Here is a 23,602-nt window from a genome sequence, read left to right on the forward strand (position 1 = left end):
TGGGCTATTAGACCATACAACACAAAAAATATTATCCAATTTAGTTAATAGCAGCTAAGAAAGAATACAGTGGATTCATAGTTATGTATTCATGAGGAGAACAAGCCTCCTACCTTCTCCTAGCTACCTCACCATTGACACCTGCTGTGTATACAGAGAGATATACAGCAACCATCAGTCAATGATGAGTGAGGTGGGACATATCAGGTTTCCATTGCCCCTGTCCGGCAGAATTGTGTAATCTTCTGTACTATTCTAGCCAGTAAAAAGTAGGACCTATTTCAAAACTGATCAGACTAAAGCTATTGTATCTACAATGGATCCTTTAAAAAAAATAAAAAAAATAAAAAACAATGCCAGTGTGAACAGAGCCTAGGATTTAAAACTGTAACATGAATTTGATATGGTGCAAACTTATATCTTTATGTATGGTGCATAACAAATCATGACAACAAGATAGACACAAACATAATGGCCCACATTTACTAATGCTGTCGAATAATTAAACAGTGTAAACTTAGATCAGGCAGGCACAAAATGCACCAAATTTATCACAGTGGTGCATGATGCATGATCATATTGGCACATCTTGCATGACCTGCGAGACACTTTTCAAGTTTATTTGGCACATATTTAGCAGACACTGGAAACATTTTTAGCCATGCCCTTTTCTGACAAGTCATGCCCCTTTCCTGCTATGTCACGCTCCCTTTTTGAAACACTTTTGAAAAGTGTCTATTGGGGTGTAAGCATCAAAATTGCACCTAAGTGTGGCAATTTGCTCCCAAATTTGTCTTATTTTTTTGACACTTTCTAGACCCAGACAAGGTAGTAAATCTGCTCAACGAATCTACATTTCCAGATAAAAAAAACCTACATGGCACAGTACTATTTCTACTCTAATGAAGAATGTGATGGTTCCATTATTGGATGTGGTAAATAAATGATAATGTAAAGTTTATATTGTCACTATAATTAGTTCCCTCACTATAGGCACATACAGGATTCCAAGTAGGGTGCTCTAGACTATAGATAAAGAACAAAGGAAACAATATTAGCAAAAGAAAGCAATATTCAACAATATTTTAAAATACTCAAAATACTTTATTTCAAATTACACATCACACATCTAGACAGAAAGTAATTTTAATTAAAGATCTGTAATATTTTGCCAACTATTAGGTGTTCTGTCAGACATGAACAGTTTCTTAAAAAAAGTCATTCAACTTTGCATATGCAAACTACACTATGGTAACCAATCAGAATTCTGGTTTTAATGTCTTTGTGATGCTGGTCATGAATCATACAAGTTATTTGATAATTGATTGACAAACAATATTAGCTAATCCTTTTTGTCTTCTACTAATGTAAGTGGATTATAAACATATTTTTCGACTAGCATACTAATAACTACCTGAATACATTCCAAATTTCCTTCGACAGAATGTGAGTGGCAATGCTGGATCTCTGCAAAAACACAGAGAAATGGTGTTGTTACTTGCTGACTGCTCTGTTACTAAGCAGTGGAAACAGCACATCTAAAAATGATTTCAAAATTATGCAATTCTGGGTCGTAGCTTTAGGGAGTGCATAGGTAGCAGTGGTACCCAGGCCCTGGTGCTTGAGGGGGCCCAAAGTCCATTTTGCCACATAAGTAGACAGCAGTATTATGAATTGCACTTGATAGGAGGGGGCCTTTATACATATTCTCTTTTGGGGCCCAGGATATTCACGTTATGCCTATTATAGAACCTGAAATTCATAGGTAACAAACAGCTAGGTAAAGCTCATCACCTGCTTCCTTGATTTTGCTTCTGTGCATATTGTAACAAAAAACGTCAGGGAAGCGGTTAGTGTAGCTACGGTTTAGGGCACCTCATCTAGATTCCAGGACTTAAGCCTCAGTTGTCCTTTTCTATTCCAGTGGAGTTAAAATAACTGAGTGTATCTCCAGTAGTGCTATGTAAAACACAGATTACATGAATATGGGAATAACATGACAAGTTGAACCAAACAGGAAAACATTGTGTGGAAAATGCATCTTACAAGTAATACATTTTTAGATAGTCCCAAAGATTGCAAGTATGGTTTACTTCTTGAAACAGAACAGAAAAAAATAAATTGTACAATAACATTTTAAAATATCATATGATTTATGGTTTACATCACTTATGGCTGTGTTGCAATAGGGGTATAACCAGAGTTCTAGATTTCCCAATTCTAGAATACACTGGAAAGTAGTGCCAAACATGGCGTAGCATTAAACATCAGTGCTAATTTAATGAAAAAATGCCACACAATACCAATAAAATGGTTTCATACAATGTCAGAATAAAAGCATGATCCAATGTAACAGTGTCATATATTTTTTAGGGTATGTGCACACGCTAGCTGGCTTTTACGGCTGAAATGACGGACTGTTTTCAGGGGAAAACAGCTGCCTCGTTTCAGACGTAAATGCTCCTCCTCGTATTTTGCGAGGCTTCTCTGACAGCCATAAATTTTGAGCTGTGCTTCATTGAGTTCAATGAAGTATGGCTCAAACTACGTCTGAAAGAAGTGTCCTGCACTTCTTTTGACAAGGCTGTATTTTTACGCGTCGTCGTTTGACAGCTGTCAAACGACGACGCGTAAATGACAGGTTGTCTGCACAGTACGTCGGCAAACCCATTCAAATGAATGGGCAGATGTTTGCCGACGTATTGTAGGCCTATTTTCAGACGTAAAACGAGGCATAATACGCCTCCTTTACGTCTGAAAATAGGTCGTGTGAACCCAGCCTTAATATTAAATTGTCATAGGTGGCAAAGTTGAGAAGAAGAATACAGTTATACCTGTGATTCCCAAGCTTATTACCATGTGGGAACCCCCTCAACATTTTTTACACTCCCGGGGAAACCCTTCTCCCATTCCTACCTCAAAGAAGCTTTCCTAGCTCTAGATTCTGGCTAGAATATGTTGACTGTTTTGCAAAGCATCATTGAGCATTTATGTTCTTGTTAGGGATCTGCCAGGTACTTCATCTAGGTATACTCCTGGGATTAATCAATCCACACCTGAGGCCAGACCTGTTCGACTGACACCATCTCCCACCAACCAGGGTGGCAGGCTCAGGAGTGGGAGAGCCTATCGCGGCCTGGTCTGTCGGAGTTAGCTCCGCCCCCTGTCCTTTATTACCTGCCCTGTTCTCTCCCTCAGTGCTTGTAATTCTTTTGGATTCCTGGCCCCACTGCTGCTTGCTCCAGCCTGCTTCTGCCGTGCTTCTGCCTTGCTGCAGTTCTGCTTGACCTGCTTTGCTTTGCCCCTGGCTTGCTTCTGTCTCCTTGCCCGCTTGGGTGTACTCACTTCGTCCTGGTCCTGTCTGTCCGTTCGCCGCTCCGTTTCCTCGTGGCGTTCCGTGGCTACTGCCCCTTCCCTTGCATGTTCCCTGTTTGTTTTCCTGTGCACTTAGACAGCGTAGGGACCGCCGCCCAGTTGTACCTCGTCGCCTAGGGCGAGTCGTTGCAAGTAGGCAGGGACAGGGCGGTGGGTAGATTAGGGCTCACTTTCCCTTCACCTCCTTCCGGCCATTACTAATTACAAGCCCTTACCTAGTCTACCATTTCTCCTACGCTGACGCCATCATGGACCCCCTTGAGACCCTGGCCCAGCAGATGCAGGGCCTCTCCCTACAGGTCCAGGCCCTGGCCCAAAGGGTCAATCAGGGTGACGCTGCTTTAGTAGTACCCCTCACCTCACCTCTAGAACCCGACCTCAAGTTACCTGACCGGTTCTCAGGGGACCGTAAGACGTTTCTCTCCTTCCGGGAGAGTTGCAGACTGTATTTCCGCCTAAAGCCCCACTCCTCAGGTTCCGAGAACCAGCGGGTGGGTATCATCATATCCCGACTCCAGGAAGGGCCCCAAGAGTGGGCCTTCTCCTTGGCTCCTGACGCCCCTGAACTTTCCTCTGTTGATCGTTTTTTCTCTGCCCTCGGACTCATTTACGACGAGACTGACAGGACTGCCTTAGCCGAGAGTCAGCTGGTGACCTTACGTCAGGGTAGGAGACTGGTTGAGGAATACTGTTCTGATTTTAGGAAGTGGTGCGTAGCTTCTCAGTGGAACGATCCGGCCCTAAGGTGCCAGTTTAGGTTAGGATTATCTGACGCCCTGAAGGATCTGCTGGTTAGCTACCCCTTGTCTGACTCCCTTGACCAGGTTATGGCCCTAGCAGTACGACTTGACCGACGTCTCAGGGAACGTCAGCTAGAACACTTCAGTGTGCTCCCCTCTGACTTTTCTGCGATCCCCCCCGAGGTCCCGTCTCCTCGCCCCTCCACGGAGGACTCGGAGGTACCTATGCAACTCGGGGCCTCCATGTCCCCTCGACAACGTAGGGAGTTTCGCAGAATGAATGGTCTCTGCTTCTACTGTGGGGACGACAAGCATCTACTGAACACCTGTCCCAGGCGCAAGAATAAGAAGCCGGAAAACTTCCGCGCCTAAGTGATCATCGGGGAGGTCACTTGGGCGCACAGGTATTTCCCGTTTCAGTGAAACGCAATAAAATTTTGCTTCCCTTTCAGGTCTCGTTTGCTGGCCGGGCTGCCACGGGCAGTGCTTTCGTGGATTCAGGGTCATCTGCTAATATCATGTCTGCGGAATTTGCTATGTCTCTAAAGATGCCTTGTATTGATTTACCTTATCCTATCCCTGTAGTAGGAATCGACTCAACTCCCCTTGCTAATGGTTATTTTACTCAGCATACTCCTGTTTTTGAACTCCTTGTTGGCTCCATGCATTTGGAGCAGTGCTCTGTACTGGTGATGCAGGGATTATCGTCTGATCTGGTTTTAGGCCTTCCCTGGTTGCAGTTGCATAATCCCACGTTTGATTGGAATACTGGGGATCTCACCAAATGGGGTAATGAATGTCTTATGTCATGTCTTTCCGTTAACTCTATTTCTCCCCGGGAGGAGGTAAACACGCTTCCTGAGTTTGTTCAGGACTTCGCCGATGTGTTTTCTAAGGAGGCCTCCGAGGTGTTGCCCCCCCATAGAGATTACGATTGCGCCATCGATTTGGTGCCTGGTGCCAAGCTTCCTAAGGGGAGGATATTTAATCTTTCATGTCCTGAACGTAAAGCTATGAGGGAATATATCCAAGAATGCCTGGCCAAGGGTTTCATTCGCCCCTCGACTTCTCCTGTAGGTGCTGGCTTCTTCTTCGTGGGGAAGAAGGATGGTGGTCTTAGGCCGTGCATTGATTATCGTAACCTGAATAAGGTCACCGTAAGGAACCAGTACCCACTTCCTTTGATTCCGGATCTTTTTAATCAGGTTCAGGGAGCCCAATGGTTTTCTAAGTTCGATCTACGGGGGGCATATAACCTTATCCGCATCAAAGAGGGGGATGAGTGGAAAACTGCGTTCAACACACCCGAGGGTCATTTCGAATACCTGGTCATGCCCTTTGGGTTGTGTAATGCCCCTGCTGTCTTCCAGAATTTTATTAATGAAATCCTGAGAGAGTACCTGGGTAATTTTCTTGTTGTATACCTTGATGACATACTGGTGTTTTCCAAGGACTGGTCCTCCCACGTGGAGCATGTCAGGAAGGTGCTCCAGGTCCTTCGGGAGAATAATCTGTTTGCTAAGACTGAAAAATGTGTCTTTGGGGTACAGGAGATACCATTTTTAGGGCAAATCCTCACTCCTCATGAATTCCGCATGGACCCTGCCAAGGTTCAGGCTGTGGCGGAATGGGTCCAACCTGCCTCCCTTAAGGCGTTACAGTGTTTTTTAGGGTTCACCAACTATTACAGGAGATTTATTGCCAACTTCTCGGTCGTCGCTAAGCCTCTTACGGACCTTACCCGCAAGGGTGCTGATGTCCTCCATTGGCCCCCTGAGGCCGTCCAGGCCTTTGAGACCCTCAAGAAGTGCTTTATCTCGGCCCCCGTGCTGATTCAGCCCAACCAAGAGGAGCCATTTATTGTGGAGGTTGACGCATCCGAGGTGGGAGTGGGGGCCGTCTTGTCCCAGGGTACCAGCTCCCTCACCCATCTCCGCCCCTGTGCTTACTTCTCTAGGAAGTTTTCGCCCACGGAGAGTAACTATGATATTGGCAACCGCGAACTTCTAGCCATTAAATGGGCTTTTGAGGAGTGGCGGCACTTCCTGGAGGGGGCCAGACACCAGGTAACGGTCCTTACGGATCACAAGAATCTGGTTTTCCTAGAATCGGCCCGGAGGCTTAATCCTAGACAAGCTCGGTGGGCACTATTCTTTACCAGATTTAATTTCTTGGTTACCTATAGGGCTGGGTCCAAGAATATTAAGGCTGATGCTCTGTCACGTAGTTTCATGGCCAATCCTCCTTCTGAGAAGGATCCTGCTTGTATTTTACCCCCTGGTATAATCGTCTCTGCCACGGATTCTGATTTAGCTTCTGATATCGCGGCTGATCAGGGTGCAGCTCCCGGGAACGTCCCTGGGGACAAACTGTTTGTTCCCCTGCAATACCGGCTGAGGGTACTCAGGGAAAACCATGACTCCGCTCTATCTGGTCATCCTGGCATCTTGGGCACCAAACACCTCATTACCAGAAACTATTGGTGGCCTGGGTTGCCTAAAGACGTTAGGGCTTACGTCGCCGCTTGTGAGGTTTGCGCTAGGTCCAAAACCCCTAGGTCCCGACCTGCGGGCCTACTACGTTCCTTGCCCATTCCCCAGAGACCTTGGACCCATATCTCCATGGATTTTATCACCGATTTGCCTCCATCTCAGGGCAAGTCGGTGGTGTGGGTGGTAGTCGACCGCTTCAGCAAGATGTGCCACTTTGTGCCCCTTAAGAAGCTACCTAACGCCAAGACGTTAGCTTCTTTGTTTGTGAAACACATCCTGTGTCTCCATGGGGCCCCAGTCAATATCGTTTCTGACAGAGGGGTACAATTTGTTTCCTTATTTTGGAGAGCTTTTTGTAAAAAGTTGGAGATTGATCTGTCCTTCTCCTCCGCCTTCCATCCCGAAACTAATGGCCAAACGGAAAGGACCAACCAATCCCTGGAACAATATTTAAGGTGTTTCATCTCTGACTGTCAATTCGATTGGGTCTCATTCCTTCCCCTTGCTGAATTTTCCTTGAATAACCGGGTCAGTAACTCGTCAGGGGTCTCCCCGTTTTTCTGTAATTTCGGGTTTAACCCAAGATTCTCCTCCGTCTCCCCTGGTTGTTCCAATAATCCTGAGGTAGAGGATGTTCATCGGGAACTGTGCACCGTCTGGGCCCAGGTTCAGAAGAACCTAGAGGCGTCCCAGAGCGCACAAAAGATTCAGGCGGATAGTAGACGTTCTGCTAACCCCCGGTTTGTCGTCGGGGATTTGGTCTGGTTGTCGTCCAGGAACTTGCACCTTAAAGTCCCGTCCAGGAAGTTTGCTCCCCGATTTATTGGACCTTATAAGATCATTGAAGTCCTCAACCCTGTATCCTTCCGTCTGGAGCTCCCCCCATCATTTCGCATACATGACGTCTTCCATGCCTCCCTCCTTAAACGCTGCTCCCCGTCCTGGTCCCCCTCGAGGATACCTCCTGTTCCCGTTCTCACCCCTGAGGGGGTGGAATTCGAGGTGGCCAAGATTATGGACAGTAGGATGGTCCAGGGCTCCCTCCAGTACCTGGTCCATTGGAGAGGATACGGGCCGGAGGAGAGGACTTGGGTACCTGCCCGTGATGTTCACGCTGGGGTATTGATCAGGAGGTTCCACCTTCTCTTCCCCACTAAACCGGGTCCCCTTAGTAAGGGTCCGGTGGCCCCTCATAAAAGGGGGAGTACTGTTAGGGATCTGCCAGGTACTTCATCTAGGTATACTCCTGGGATTAATCAATCCACACCTGAGGCCAGACCTGTTCGACTGACACCATCTCCCACCAACCAGGGTGGCAGGCTCAGGAGTGGGAGAGCCTATCGCGGCCTGGTCTGTCGGAGTTAGCTCCGCCCCCTGTCCTTTATTACCTGCCCTGTTCTCTCCCTCAGTGCTTGTAATTCTTTTGGATTCCTGGCCCCACTGCTGCTTGCTCCAGCCTGCTTCTGCCGTGCTTCTGCCTTGCTGCAGTTCTGCTTGACCTGCTTTGCTTTGCCCCTGGCTTGCTTCTGTCTCCTTGCCCGCTTGGGTGTACTCACTTCGTCCTGGTCCTGTCTGTCCGTTCGCCGCTCCGTTTCCTCGTGGCGTTCCGTGGCTACTGCCCCTTCCCTTGCATGTTCCCTGTTTGTTTTCCTGTGCACTTAGACAGCGTAGGGACCGCCGCCCAGTTGTACCTCGTCGCCTAGGGCGAGTCGTTGCAAGTAGGCAGGGACAGGGCGGTGGGTAGATTAGGGCTCACTTTCCCTTCACCTCCTTCCGGCCATTACAGTTCTGTTATGTTCTAAGGAACCCCTGACAAAGTTACAAGTTATGCCAAAAATCCTGGTTGGAAAAGGCTTATTTAGACAATGGAGTTAAGTTGCAGTCACAGACGACAGTTTTGCACTCATGGAGCTAAGTTTAAAGCAGTCAAGCAACCAACCAATCAACCAACAAAACCAATCAACAATGAAAAATAAAATCGTAGATCAACATTATAATTTATTACTTTTAATGCTATGGCCCGCAACTAAGCATTTGTTTTAAATACTAAGTGGTATCTACAATACCTCATTTGTGGCCACAAGTTGTGTAGTTTAATTTAAAAAGTATGCAAGGTTCTACATGTTGAAGTATAACATATTTCTACAAGGAAAATCTGCTATAGTAGCAGAAAAGAATGTCTATTTTGACTCATCGACTATTGCTGAGGTACTACATTTAGTTCCAATTATTTTCTCCTATCCATTAATATTAGTAGTGTCAGCAAGAACCAAAAGTGGGGTGACCACTTAAACCTACTAGAGAAATGGACAATACTTTCAAGAAAGCATTAAATTCCATATCAGTAATCTATTAATGACAATGTTTTCTATACACATTGCTACAAATCATTATGAGAATATTCATAAAATATAAATAGATTTCATATAAAAGTGGTATTTATCTTTTTCCCTGATAGTTGTTAAAACTTGAGGTTGGAAGTCACACATCTAAACTACAAAGGTCACATTAGAATCTTATAGTATGTTTCCTGCAAGTGGAAAAAAATCCTTTTACAATCATCTTTATGCTATAACTTTGACAAGCTTTTCTATTCACGATCATTTCCATTAGTAAGAGGGAGCAGAGATCAGCACAATAAAAGTATGTAAATGCCTATTAGACATACATATGCACTCCTAGAGTTCAGCACAGAGCAAACCTTAATGGATTTTTAAACACTCAAAGTGTATTGGCTAGTGGCAGCAAACAGCTTCTTGACAAAGGCAAAAACTATACAAATCAAGAATAATCTTTATTTGTCTGAATTCAAATATATATATATATATATATATATATATATATATATATATATATATATATATATATTCTATGTATGCCTCTGCATGAACCAATGTAATTGAATGCATACAATGACAGCATATTTTAGCAGAATTTTTTTATGCTATTGATTCAATCCGTTTTTGAAAAGTATTTATAGGCAGAACAACTAAAAGGTAAAAGATTTTGGAAAAATGCAGCTGAGGCAAATTCTTTTTTATGAGTTTGGAATGGTGTGCATTTGCTGTGCTGTTCTTTCCAAAGACATTTAAAAGGATAAGCAAAAAAAATAAAAGTTTTTCACAATCCACACAAAGATCATTCCGTATTTAGAATGGCCTTTTCAAAATAAAAAAAAAACAATACATTTTCTCACCGGACCCCTGTATTAGTCAGAGTGGAGAGCTGTTAAGGCTCTGTTCGCATCACGTTTTTTCCCTATTATACGTCTATCATGTAGATCAGGAAAGCTCTTAACGTACTCATGTCCACAGGGGTCCATAGGCCGCTGGAGGCCAAAAGATTGTCCTTTTGGCCACCCTTGGACTGGTATACATCAGTATACCTTTTTTTGTTATATGGAATAGCGTGGAAGACTATGCTGTTCCATCCTGCAAAAAAATGTATACCGCACAATATCTTATTTTTAACATGGGAGAATATAGGTGACGTATGCCACTGTATGGCGTATGTCATAGGCATCTGTTAAATGTATATCTCATGGACTTTTCAATAACTTTTCAAGACATATAAATTAAGGAGTACCGTTATAGCCTATGGGTGGCGGATGCCTGTGACAGATGCCTTCATCACCCATAGGCTATAGTGGTATCCTTTTAATGATATGTCATAAAAAGGGTCTTTAGAGGTCATGACATATCTATTAATTGTGTACTATTATAGCCTATGGGTGATGGCTGTCACTATTAGGCTTCCATTACAGTCTACATTTAATGTATAAGTCGGGAGCTTTTTGCGGCATATACGTTAAACTTATGAAAAAAAACAAGATGTGAACAGGCTCTAACAAAGCGAGTACATGTATTACATAATTGGACATTCATTTAAACAGCTGCCATGTAATACTACAATTCCCCTGCAGCAGCCCATGCAGGGAAAATGTATGGATGATTGCAACTTCCCCTGGTGATAGCTGATCGCGGGGGATTTCTGAAGCCATAATCAGCTGCATTTTGGGCAGGTTTCATAAAACTTGTACACATTGATATAACGAAATGCTTCTCAATGTTGCATACAACTAACAGTTGTATTTTTCTCTTATTTTAGCTTGTGAACAGTTGTCTCTTGGAGTGGCAGCTATATTTGGACCTTCTCACAGTTCTTCAGCAAATGCAGTTCAGTCTATATGTAATGCCCTCGGTGTTCCACACATCCAAACTCGCTGGAAACATCAAGTTTCGGATAACAAAGATTCATTCTATGTCAGCTTATACCCAGATTTTTCCTCACTAAGTCGAGCAATTCTCGATTTGGTGCAGTTTTTCAAGTGGAAAACAGTTACAATCGCCTACGATGACAGTACGGGTAAGAGAAACTTCTTAAAAACCATCTTACAGCTTTCAATGCAAGTGATGAATAGATTCACTGCCAGAGATAGAGTTAACACGCTAGTCTTTAAACATTTTCTTTTAAATGAGTCTCATTTTAAAGATCTAAAACATTCTGAAGAAACTATTGATTTAGTAAGATCACTCTTTTGACCTTCTGTCTGCGTAAACAACATAGCATTTTCCTTTCTGACCTTCCTAAATGTTAATCGAACCCAATCCGTGCCATTGGGACTCAAGACACCAATTTTTTAACATTCTGTCTATTTTTATTAAAAGTGTCCTGCATTTAATTAGACAAGTTTTAAGTTAACTAGGATATTTGATTTCATTTTATGTGATGTACTAGATTATGTTGACAGTCAGTAACACTGTTTTCTGATTTTCTGTTTGAGTCTGGAATACAAAAGCATTGGCTTTCTAGGTGTCAATGTTTCCATGCTTAGCAATGGTTTGAATTCAATTGTTTTCATATAATAGCTGTCTGGGTTAATCTGTTTAATAGCATTACAGTGTCATTATAATACTGAAGCTGTATAAGTGTCCCAATGAGGTTTCTTGTATAAATGACCACCCTTGTGCAACATAATTGACACACAAATGATATAACTTCCGCAGGCATAATGACACAAGAAAAATGTTCATAATTAAACTAGTACTGAATGTTGGTTTAATTATACTGTGTGAAGAACAATGTAACTCGGCAGAAATTGATTGATTTGTTTTCTCCATTAGTAAAGGGGTAAATGGCTGGTACAATGCATTCACATTTACATTTAATATGCACATGAAAAAGAAAAAGTAAAAAAAGAAAATGGTAAAGTGTACCGGTAAAGTTACTTTAGATGATTTATGATTGAGAAAGTAGGAAAAAAGCTCAGAGGCCACGGTGAGTAAAGTTATTGGAGAGACAAGAGCCGGAAAAAATGTTCACGAGAACGCACGCTTGGCGGTATGAGAACTGCCGTGGACAGTGGATGTTACAATCAGGAAGTACCCAACTATATAAATAGTCAGCAACAGCAGATTTTTTTGTGTGTATGTATCTATTTATGCAAGAGAATCATGCAGTAAAACTTTCGCCAGGAGTAAGTTACAAAAAAACATTTTGGGATCCTTTTATTTGTTTTAGAAATATATATTAAGCTAAGTAAATAGTTAATTTTCAAGAGAGAATTAAAAGTACACTTTAAATTAATAACCATATATAGTCTTAGTATGTGATACATTAAAAATCAAATTAATATAGAGGCCAAGTTTTGAAAGGGTGTAACTTTGGGAGCAGTAATATATATGCGCGTGTACTCTTCTTGTAATGCAGTATAGGTCAGAGAAAATATCACGTAGAAGCTTTTTTCTTTGCTGGCAAGTTGTATGAAATATATTATTTTTGTAAATCATTTCTAAAAATTATATGTCATTAAATAACAATTGATTTTATTTACATTAATTTATCAAATAAAATCACAATGCATCTCCATTATTACTGTTAATTATGTGTAATGATGATAAAAGCTAATACATTATTAGAAAAAGCAACAATTAAAAGTCAAAGTATAATAAATTGGTGAAAAGTATCATAATAATAATAATAATAATAATAATAATAATAATAATAATAATAATAATACACAGAATAATTACAATAGTGGAATGTTTGCACTTACGCTAATTTTAGCCATAAAAAAATATCAGTTTATTCATAATCTTTCATGAAAACTTTAAATAAGGTTCAATTTTGTAAAACAGACCGGACTTACTTAAACTCCAGAGAGAAACAGCTGCTTTACTGCCTGCTTATTTTTTATTATTATACTGGGGATTTTTAATGGATTAGCTGAAAAAAAAGGTCCATGTTTTCAAATTGACATCCATGCTCTTTATCTATACACTCTGCATTTAACAGGAAGCAGGAAACTAGTATTTGTGGATTCACTAATACAAGGGTTCATTTCTGAGGTTTCATTAAATATATTCATAGATCATAGAAACTTGTTTCATCTGGTTATCCATCACTCTAGAACTCCTATCTGATTTTTATGAGTATGCTACAGTATGAACAGCAATAGGATATAGATAAAGATACAAGTTGAAAAAAGAGCTTAACAAGGCATATACATAAAAGCTAAAGTGGTTAAGCATTGACACTGCTGAAGTTAAAGGTGTTTTAAAAATACAATAAGAACACCAGTATGCAAAGACATATATATTTTTTAAAGATGCACAATAGGATATATATATATATATATATATATATATAAAATATATATATATATATATATATATATATGTATATATATATATATATATATATATATATATATATATATACACTACTGTTCAAAAGTTTGGGGTCACCCAGACAATTTTGTGTTTTCCATGAAAACTCACACTAATATTTATCAAATGAGATGCAAAATGACTAGAAAATATAGTCAAGACATTGACAAGGTTAGAAATAATGATTTTTATTTCAAATAATAATTTTCTCCTTCAAACTTTGCTTTCGTCAAAGAATGCTCCATTTGCAGCAATTACAGCATTGCAGACCTTTGGCATTCTAGCTGTTAATTTGCTGAGGTAATCGGGAGAAATTTCACCCCATGCTTCCAGAAGCCCCTCCCACAAGTTGGATTGGCTTGATGGGCACTTCTTGCGTACCATACGGTCAAGCTGCTCCCACAACAGCTCTATGGAGTTGAGATCTGGTGACTGCGCTGGCCACTCCATTACAGATAGAATACCAGCTGCCTGCTTCTTCCCTAAATAGTTCTTGCATAATTTGGAGGTGTGCTTTGGCTCATTGTCGTAGGATGAAATTGGCTCCAATCAAGCGCTGTCCACAGGGTATGGCATGGCGTTGCAAAATGGAGTGATAGCCTTCCTTATTCAAAATTCCTTTTACCTTGTACAAATCTCCCACTTTACCAGCACCAAAGCAACCCCAGTCCATCACATTACCTCCACCATGCTTGACAGATGGCGTCAGGCACTCTTCCAGCATCTTTTCAGTTGCTCTGCGTCTCACAAATGTTCTTCTGTGTGATCCAAACACCTCAAACTTTGATTCGTCTGTCCATAACACTTTTTTCCTATCTTCCTCTGTCCAATGTCTGTGTGCTTTTGCCCATATTAATCTTTTCCTTTTATTAGCCAGTCTCAGATATGGCTTTTTCTTTGCCACTCTGCCCTGAAGACCAGCATCCCGGAGTCGCCTCTTCACTGTAGACGTTGACACTGGCGTTTTGCGGGTTCTATTTAATGAAGCTGCCAGTTGAGGACCTGTGAGGCGTCTATTTCTCAAGCTAGAGACTCTAATGTACTTGTCTTGTTGCTCAGTTGTGCAGCGGGGCCTCCCACTTCTATTTCTACTCTGGTTAGAGCCTGTTTGTGCTGTCCTCTGAAGGGAGTAGTACACACCGTTGTAGGAAATCTTCAGTTTCTTGGCAAGTTCTCGCATGGAATAGCCTTCATTTCTAAGAACAAGAATAGACTGTCGAGTTTCACATAAAAAGCTCTCTTTTTCTAGCCATTGTGAGAGTTTAATAGAACCCACAAATGTAATGCTCCAGATTCTCAACTAGCTCAAAGGAAAGTCAGTTTTATAGCTCCTCTAAACAGCAAAACTGTTTACAGCGGTGCTAACATAATTGCACAAGGGTTTTCAAGTATTTTCTAATCATCCATTAGCCTTCTAACACAGTTAGCAAACACAATGTACCATTAGAACACTGGAGTGATGGTTGCTGGAAATGGGCCTCTATACACCTATGTAGATATTGCATTAAAAAACAGACGTTTGCAGCTAGAATAGTCATTTAGCACATTAACAATGTATAGAGTGTATTTCTGATTAATTTAATGTTATCTTCATTGAAAAAAACTGTGCTTTTCTTGCACAAATAAGGAAATTTCTAAGTGACCCTAAACTTTTGAACGGTAGTGTATATATCAAAGATAAATTCAGAAGCTTGAGAAAGGTCCTAAGGCTGGACATTTGATTGAATAAATCACTTTATTTTTGCCTATATTGGAGTGCTGCTGAATTTCTCTTTGATATACTATACAATCCTTGGATCAGGAATATCTGCTTTACATATATACATTTTAACACATTCAAAATGCAGTAATTAAACTATAATTAAAGTATTTTCCAGGTTCTTCTTTTATATTTAAAGAGGGCCTATTATCACCAATATGGTACTTGTTTTATTTAAAACATTTGCCCCTAATTAAAATAAATATTTTAGTAAATACTGATGTAGCCATCTTTATCTTGACTCTAATAACTTGCTGCAGCGTGATATCACGCAACAAAAGCAATTGAAAAGCCATTAAAAAGTCAAGTTACAATTTTCTTGACACTGTATTTAATGCGTTAAAAGTCAAGATAAAGACGGCTACGTCTGTACATGTCATTAGAATTATTGTTTTCAAAAATGGTAACTGCTATATTAATACAGTAGTAAACGCTCTTTTAGATAGAATGCAAGATCTCACGATAACCAGCAAAATCTAGTGTTCTGAGCCTGTAGGCTGCCGTGGGGGATTCTGGGGGAGACACAGGGAATGTCGGAAATTACCCCTTGAAATTATGGACCCCACTCTTGCAGTGTGTCAGGTCATTTGCAAATTTAACTCAGGCCATATAAGGAGCTTTTCTAAAAATTAAAAAATTCTATCTACATGTACTTACTAAAATATTTTTTGTATTAAGGGGGTAATGTTTTTTTTTTTTCAAAAAATGCAACACCTTTTCAACTTTGTGTACACAAATGAACACTCATTTTCAGGTTGAACTAATTGGTATGAGATATTTTTATCAATTGAAGAGGAATTCAAATTTATTAAATTTATATATACCTTATTTTTCGGACTATAGGATGCACCAGCGCATAAAATGTACCAATAAATAGAAGCTTAAAAAGAGGGGAAAAAATATTCTTACTGGATATGTTCTATGTGCAATATTCAGTTGATATGGTCCAGACACAGTAATGTATGAAAGCCGGAATACCTCATCACTTTGCCAGTCACAGTGATCCATCACATTACCAGCTACAGTACCCGTTGTCCAATAAATAGGGTATGGGAGAAATCTATGAAGAACATAAAAGGCTAATCCACTGCTGAGGACATTTTAACTTGTATTCTGTCTGTTCTTTACATTATGAAGCAGTATAAGATTGTGTACCATGGACCATTTCATGGGACACTATCTGTCATAGGTACTCTTGTCACAAACAAAACCTCTATATGGAAAAAAGGCTTGCCAATCCACCATGCTGCTCATACAGCCAATAAAACAATGCATTTTTAAAAGCATAAATATTTTCTTTTGGCTACATATTACTAATATTTACTTGGTTTACATTTGTTTGTATAAAGATAACAATATTAATTTCTCTACTTATTGTTACAATATTACTTTCTCGACTTACTGCAATAATATTAATTTTGCTACATGTTATTTGTGTTTATTTGTTTAACATTTGTTTGTATAAAGTTAATCTGTAATTGAAAGTTGGCTATTTTTTTTCTTTATGATAATGCAGAAGATTAGTCTTAATAATACATTTTAAACAATTTTTCAACATAATGTGTTTTCCCAGTAATAATCAAGCTTCCCATTCATCATTAAAATTTGTAATGAGCAAGTGTGGTTCAGTTTTTATAAATGTTTAAGTCACATAAATATCTGAATTTGTTTTTTAGTTGGGGTATTTAAAAAATATAAGATATCTTCTTGCTATTGCTACTTTTATTGAAAAGTGACTAGCACACATTTACCACCAGCTAGAGCATTAGTCATTACTATTAACTTGAGCATTTTTTTATTTGAACATACCAAGTATCAATAAAATTGTCTATTTATACACTATTATAAATCAGAGTGTTTATATAGAATGATTAGTCAATCTATAGATGTATCTTATGCATGCAAAATCAACAAGTAAGATCCAGCTGAAAGAAATTGATCATAACAAAATTGTACCGTGATCTTGCATGGTATTCTAATGATGATTTTGCTACTCCAGAATTCAAGCTCAGCAGCCACTTATGCTATATTTTTTAACAAGATTATATATTGCATATTTTGCACAATGGCTTAGCTAAAGGGCATGTGGAGGTTGCAATACACCTTTGACCCTAAATCGTAAGGGCCTAAGGACTCCTCTGCAACATGAGAGCTGCAGTATTATAAAGGAAAGTGCAGAGGTAATGAAGCCAATGATGTAATAAATGTCTAGATTCGATCTATTAAACCGGCACACATAAATACTACACTTATTTTAATGTAAAGACACCTGGAGGAACCCCTGATGTCATATGGATAGTGACGTCAGGGGCTTCTCCAGGAGCGGAATACCGGTCAGGATCATCAGCAAAGCTCTGGCCGGGGATTCTAGTCCCGGAGGAGACCCTGATGTCACCGTCCATATATGGACAAGCATGTCAGGGGATCCCTCTAGAAGTAGAATCTCAGGCCAGAGCATCGGCAACGCTCTGGGGGGATTCCACTCCAAGACAGAGACTCCCTCTTGCGCAAGGCTTTGGCTAGGGACAAGCCCTGACATCACTATCCAGGAGCGGCGGAATCCCCATCTAGAGCGTCAGCAACGCTCTGGCCATGGATTTCGGTCTAGGAGGATCCCCTGACAACTGACGTCACTGTCCATATATGGACAGGGACGTAAGGGCTCCCTCTAGGAGCGGAATCTCTGGCCACCAACACTCTGGAATGGGAATGCGCTCCTAGAGGAGCCATGATGGCAGTATTCAGCACCCGTTGGCTGAGTGGCTCTTGCCCGGGTTCACCGGGTACTGACCCCGGACCTTATGGTACAGATTTAGAAATCCTTATCTTGACTCTGATAGCTAGCTGCAGCGTGATAACGTATCTCTTAAGCTATTGAAAATTATTGAAAAAGCCAAGTTAAAGTTTCTTGCCACTGTGTATTTAACGCGTTAAAAGTTAAGTTAAAGATCACCACATCTGTATAAATAAAAGAGAAATAAAGAATCCCTGTCATTCATATTTATAAAGGTCAATACATGCACAGCACCTGGTTTACAGTCTTCATGTGCAGGATGTAGCATTCTGGACAATTGCATTAAATGTTTGTTTTATATGTCAATGTTAGTTAGACACCATTTTGTATGAAACTGATAATTAGACACTGTATGGTTATTTTACACTATATGACTATACACCATATGAGGGTGGCGCCAAAAGAAGGCATCGCAAAGGGCATTATCCAACATAAGGCTGGCCCTGCTCTCTTTTTAAAGGCAGCAATCTAGATAATAAGTATATATTATAGTATTGGTGAATTAAAACTACATTAATTAAACTTTGTTATTGGACCAAAGTTATAACATCTAGGCATGCTGAAAGCCCAATTTTATTATAGCAAGCATGGTCAGTAACCTCTAATATGAGGAATATAAAGAAGATGGTAAACTGTGCATAGCCGGCTAAAATATATATATTTATATATTTTTTACTTTAGCTTAGGGACCAGTTAAATCAGTAAGCCGCAGGAAATATAAGACTTAAGTCCCTAGAGTTAAAATTAGGAAATGTACCTGCTGTATTACATGTATATGGCCATAGCTTCTGTCAATCATGTAAGCACATGGGAATGCAGTACTAGGATGTGTACTTGTACATAGCTGGGTATTATTTATACACAACCAGCCTGTTGTTTCTGTAAAACATGAACAGTATATACAGTTAACACTAAATTGCATATAATTGGCAAACTTTATGTACCACAAACCTACTACAGGCAGTAAATTATATTAGCAATGGGCGTTATTATATAAAAAAGTTCCAAATGAGATTAACCTCTCAAGGTCACTTTCACACAGCAGTAATTAGGTCAGTATTTTGCTTCAGAATTTTGTTAATATTGTTCAATTCTTAGTTACATTACGAACTGATTTTCATGTAAAAGTTATACCCTAACAGGCACTAAAACTGTACAGCACTTGGGCCTTTGGTAGTACAGTGTATAAACCCCCCCTCACACACACACTTTGTCAGCACCGTGATTAGGACTGATCATGGCACTTACATGGTTAAACAACCAGGACTTGAATTTTTCTGCATTCCCACTGGTGATTGCATGATCATCATGATCAGGGGCGTAACTAGGAAAGACTGGGCCCCATAGCAAACTTTTGACTGGGGCCCACCCTCCCCTGGGTGTCACACAACCCCACCCCCTTGTAGATAGTGCCTTTTTTACAGCCCCCCCTGTAGATAACACCATACAGCCCCCTCTGTAGATAGCGCCATACAGTCCCCTCTGTAGATAGCGCCATACATTCCCCCCTGTAGATAACGCCATAGCGGCTGCTAGCGGAGCCTCCGGCCATGGTGGGGGCCCGTGCCGGAGGGCGACACGGGTTCCCTCATGCCACGGGCCCTGTAGCAGCCGCTACGGCTGCTATAGCGGTAGTTACGCCACTGATCATGATGTACATATGCTAATTTGCCCCATGTTGAAGTAGACCAATTATTTATTACGTTTTATTAGTTGTTTGTATGTTGAAGGCTATGTGCACTTTTGCCTACCATTTTTCATAGCTCCAATGCATCTAAAATAGAAAATACATCAACTTTGAAAATAGCGTTGATTAAAAATATCCTACTGTTTTGTGTACACAGCTCCCATGAAGACCTATGTATCCTAATGGTTATGAACTACAAAAAAAACCTGTGTGGTGTCTTATCTTACGGTCATGTGTTACTTCCTTCCATCTGGCTTGTCTTCTACTTTCTATAGGCTAGCAAGAGGGGAGATGGAAAAAAGTAATTCATTATGAAATTACACGCAGGATTTGATTGTGGTCTGTAACCATGGATATACACAAGTCTGCATAGGAGCTATAAACACAATAACATATTTTTTTTAAATCAAGAGTATTTGCCATGTTAGTTCATATTTTATTTTAGATGAATAACTTTAAGCTTTTTAGCACCAATACAATAACTACAACAGTGTCCCCACCTATAATGTTGCATTTACAATACTTGTACTCATACTGTAGTCCTCAGTTTGAAATTTAAACAGCTTCATTTGGATATTTGAAAGAAATAATGATGGGAAGTAGAATAATAAACAGCAACATAGGTACATATTAAGATGGTTCTTTTTGCTTGGTATTGATTGAACCTTATGTCAGTATCATATTCATCTCTAAAGAAATATGGCATAATCTTGAGTTGACATCTGTTACCTTAAATGTGATCTCAATGGAATGCGATGGAGGGAAATACGACCAAGATATTAGACCTGCGGGCAGGCAAGATACCGCACCAGTATATTGATGACTGTGCTGGAGTTTACACTCCCCAGTGTGTATATATATATATATATATATATATTTATATATACTACCGTTCGAAAGTTTAGGGTCACTTAGAAATTTCCTTATTTTTGCAAGAAAAGCACATATTTTTTCAATGAAGATAACATTAAATTAATCAGAAATACACTCTATACATTGTTAATGTGCTAAATGACTATTCTAGCTGCAAACGTCTGGTTTTTAATGCAATATCTACATAGGTGTATAGAGGCCCATTTCCAGCAACCATCACTGCAGTGTTCTAATGGTACATTGTGTTTGCTAACTGTGTTAGAAGGCTAATGGATAATTAGAAAACACTTGAAAACCCTTGTGCAATTATGTTAGCACCGCTGTAAACAGTTTTGCTGTTTAGAGGAGCTATAAAACTGACCTTCCTTTGAGCTAGTTGAGAATCTGGAGAATTACATTTGTGGGTTCGATTAAACTCTCATGTGAAACTCGACAGTCTATTCTTGTTATTAGAAATGAAGGCTATTCCATGCGAGAAATTGCCAAGAAACTGAAGATTTCCTACAACGGTGTGTACTACTCCCTTCAGAGGACAGCACAAACAGGCTCTAACCAGAGTAGAAAGAGAAGTGTGAGGCCCCGCTGCACAACTGAGCAACAAGACAAGTACATTAGAGTCTCTAGTTTGAGAAATAGACGCTTCACAGGTCCTCAACTGGCAGCTTCATTAAATAGTACCCGCAAAAACGCCAGTGTCAACGTCTACAGTGAAGAGGCGACTCCAGGGATGCTGGCCTTCAGGGCAGAGTGGCAAAGAAAAAGCCATATCTGAGACTGGCTAATAAAAGGAAAAGATTAATATGGGCAAAAGCACACAGACATTGGACAGAGGAAGATTGGAAAAAAGTGTTATGGACAGACGACTCAAAGTTTGAGGTGTTTGGATCACACAGAAGAACATTTGTGGGACGCAGAACAACTGAAAATATGCTGGAAGAGTGCCTGACACCATCTGTCAAGCATGGTGGAGGTAATGTGATGGTCTGGGGTTGCTTTGGTGCTGGTAAAGTGGGAGATTTGTACAAGGTAAAAGGGATTTTGAATAAGGAAGGCTATCACTCCATTTTGCAATGCCATGCCATACCCTGTGGACAGCACTTGATTGGAGCCAATGTCATCCTACAACAGGAGAATGACCCAAAGCACACCTCCAAATTATACAAGAACTATTTAGGGAAGAAGCAGGCAGCTGGTATTCTATCTGTAATTTAGTGGCCAGCGCAGTCACCAGATCTCAACCCCATAGAGCTGTTGTGGGAGCAGCTTGACTGTATGGTACGCAAGAAGTGCCCATCAAGCCAATCCAACTTGTCGGAGGGGCTTCTGGAAGCATGGGGTGAAATTTCTCCCGATTACCTCGGCAAATTAACAGCTAGATTGCCAAAGGTCTGCAATGCTGTAATTGCTGCAAATGGAGCATTCTTTGACGAAAGCAAAGTTTGAAGGAGAAAATTATTATTTGAAATAAAAATAATTATTTCTAACCTTCTCAATGTCTTGACTATATTTTCTAGTGATTTTGCAACTCATTTGATAAATATTAGTGTGAGTTTTCATGGAAAACACAAAATTGTCTGGGTGACCCCAAACTTTTGAACAGTAGTGTATATATATATATATATATATATATAAATGATGTAGGTAGAATAAATGTCTGGTGATCCAGTGGGTTAATTGACCCCTTCATGACTGCAATACGGCTATATGCATTCCAACTGCCGATGCCCCATGCAGTTGCCAAGTGTATAAACGTTGACAGCCTTGAAGGGGTTTAATGAGTGCAATGCTGCTTTAGTGTGAGTAGTGCTGCAATCTCATGTCTGCCGGGGCTTTAAGAGCCCCGGACTACACCCCCCCCACTGTAGATAGCGCCACACACAACCCTCTGTAAATAGCGCAAAACCCCCTGCAGATCGTGCTCATTAAGCTCCCTCTGGGTGCTAAAATTCCCCTCCTAGAGCGAGCCCCCGACGTCACTCCACCCCCACTGTAAATAGTGCCCCCCCCTGTAGATAGCAACCCCCCTGTAGATAGCGCCACCTAAACTCCCGCTAGGAGCGGAATCCCCGGTGGGAGATCGCTCTGTGCCGGGGGGGGCTGATACAAACAGAGGGAGTGGCACTATCTACAGGGGAAGTGACGCTATCTGCAGAGTGTGGCGCTATCTACAGATGGAATGTTGTTATCTACAGGGGGATGGTGCTATCTACAGGGTGTGGCGCTATCTACAGGAGGATGGTGCAATCTGCAGGGGGAGGTGCTATCTGCAGCAGGGTGACACTATCTGCACGGGGGATGGTGCTATCTACAGGGAGGATGGTGCTATCTACAGGGGGTGGTGCTATCTGCAGGGGGTGGCACTCTACAGTGGTGTGTGCACTGTGGCACTGTGGCACTATTTACACTGGCACTATCTACAGTGGGCAATGTGGTGTTTTCAGGTGCGACAAAAAAAAAACATAGGAACAAAATTCATTCGTTTTTTAACGTCCATGAGAAATGGATGGCAAATGTCAGTGAAAAATGCTCAGATGGTCAGAAAATGGATTCAAATTTTGAGATACATTGAAGCAAAACAGCCATGAAAAACTAATAGTTGATCTGTTTTTAATTGCCCTTTTTTTCACGGGAATTCTGCTCCTACAGGGAGCTACAGTGGTGCTACTTACAGGGTTGGGGTGTCAATTACGGGGGGGTTTGATACATACGGGGGAGTGGCACTATCTACAGGGGAAAAAGCGCTTTCTGCAGGGGAAGTGGCGCTATCTGCAGGGAGTGGCACTATCTACAGAGGGAATATTGCTATCTAGAGGGGGATGCCACTATCTTCAGGGGGTGACGCTATCTGCAGGGGGTGGCACTATCTACAGGGGTGTGGTGCTATCTACATTGGGTGCTATATACAGAGGGTGTGGTACTATTTACATGAGCACTGTGACATTATATTGCCACTACCTACATGGGTCACTGTGGCGCTATCTACATGGGCACTGCGTGTGGCACTAATTGGGCACCATCTACAGTGGGAACTGTGGCACTATGTGGGCACTGTGGCACTATTTACAGTGGGCACTATCTATGTGAGCACTGACACTATCTACTGTGGGCAATGTGGCACTATCTATAGAAGTATTGCGTCACTATCTACAGGGACACTGTGGTGTTTTCAGGTGGCTGCGGCAAAAACCCTAACAAATAAAATTAATCAATTTTT

At 40.9% G+C, this 23,602-nt stretch overlaps 1 protein-coding gene across 3 annotated transcripts in view; it reads left to right on the top strand.

The window, feature by feature from the left end:
• The window catches only part of GRIK2 (glutamate ionotropic receptor kainate type subunit 2), a 609,687-nt gene that overhangs the window by 244,996 nt on the left and 341,089 nt on the right, over positions 1-23,602 (top strand). For all 3 annotated transcript variants that reach the window (XR_012883183.1, XM_075862209.1, XM_075862210.1), the window contains one exon: positions 10,715-10,972. Coding sequence is in view for 2 of the 3 variants with exons in the window: in XM_075862209.1 (XP_075718324.1) it covers positions 10,715-10,972 (258 nt within the window). In the remaining variant the exon portion in view is untranslated. The remainder of the gene's footprint in view (positions 1-10,714; positions 10,973-23,602) is intronic.

The sequence above is a fragment of the Rhinoderma darwinii genome, chromosome 4 (genome assembly GCF_050947455.1).
Source record: "Rhinoderma darwinii isolate aRhiDar2 chromosome 4, aRhiDar2.hap1, whole genome shotgun sequence".
In the NCBI taxonomy this organism is placed as follows: Eukaryota; Metazoa; Chordata; class Amphibia; order Anura; family Rhinodermatidae; genus Rhinoderma; species Rhinoderma darwinii.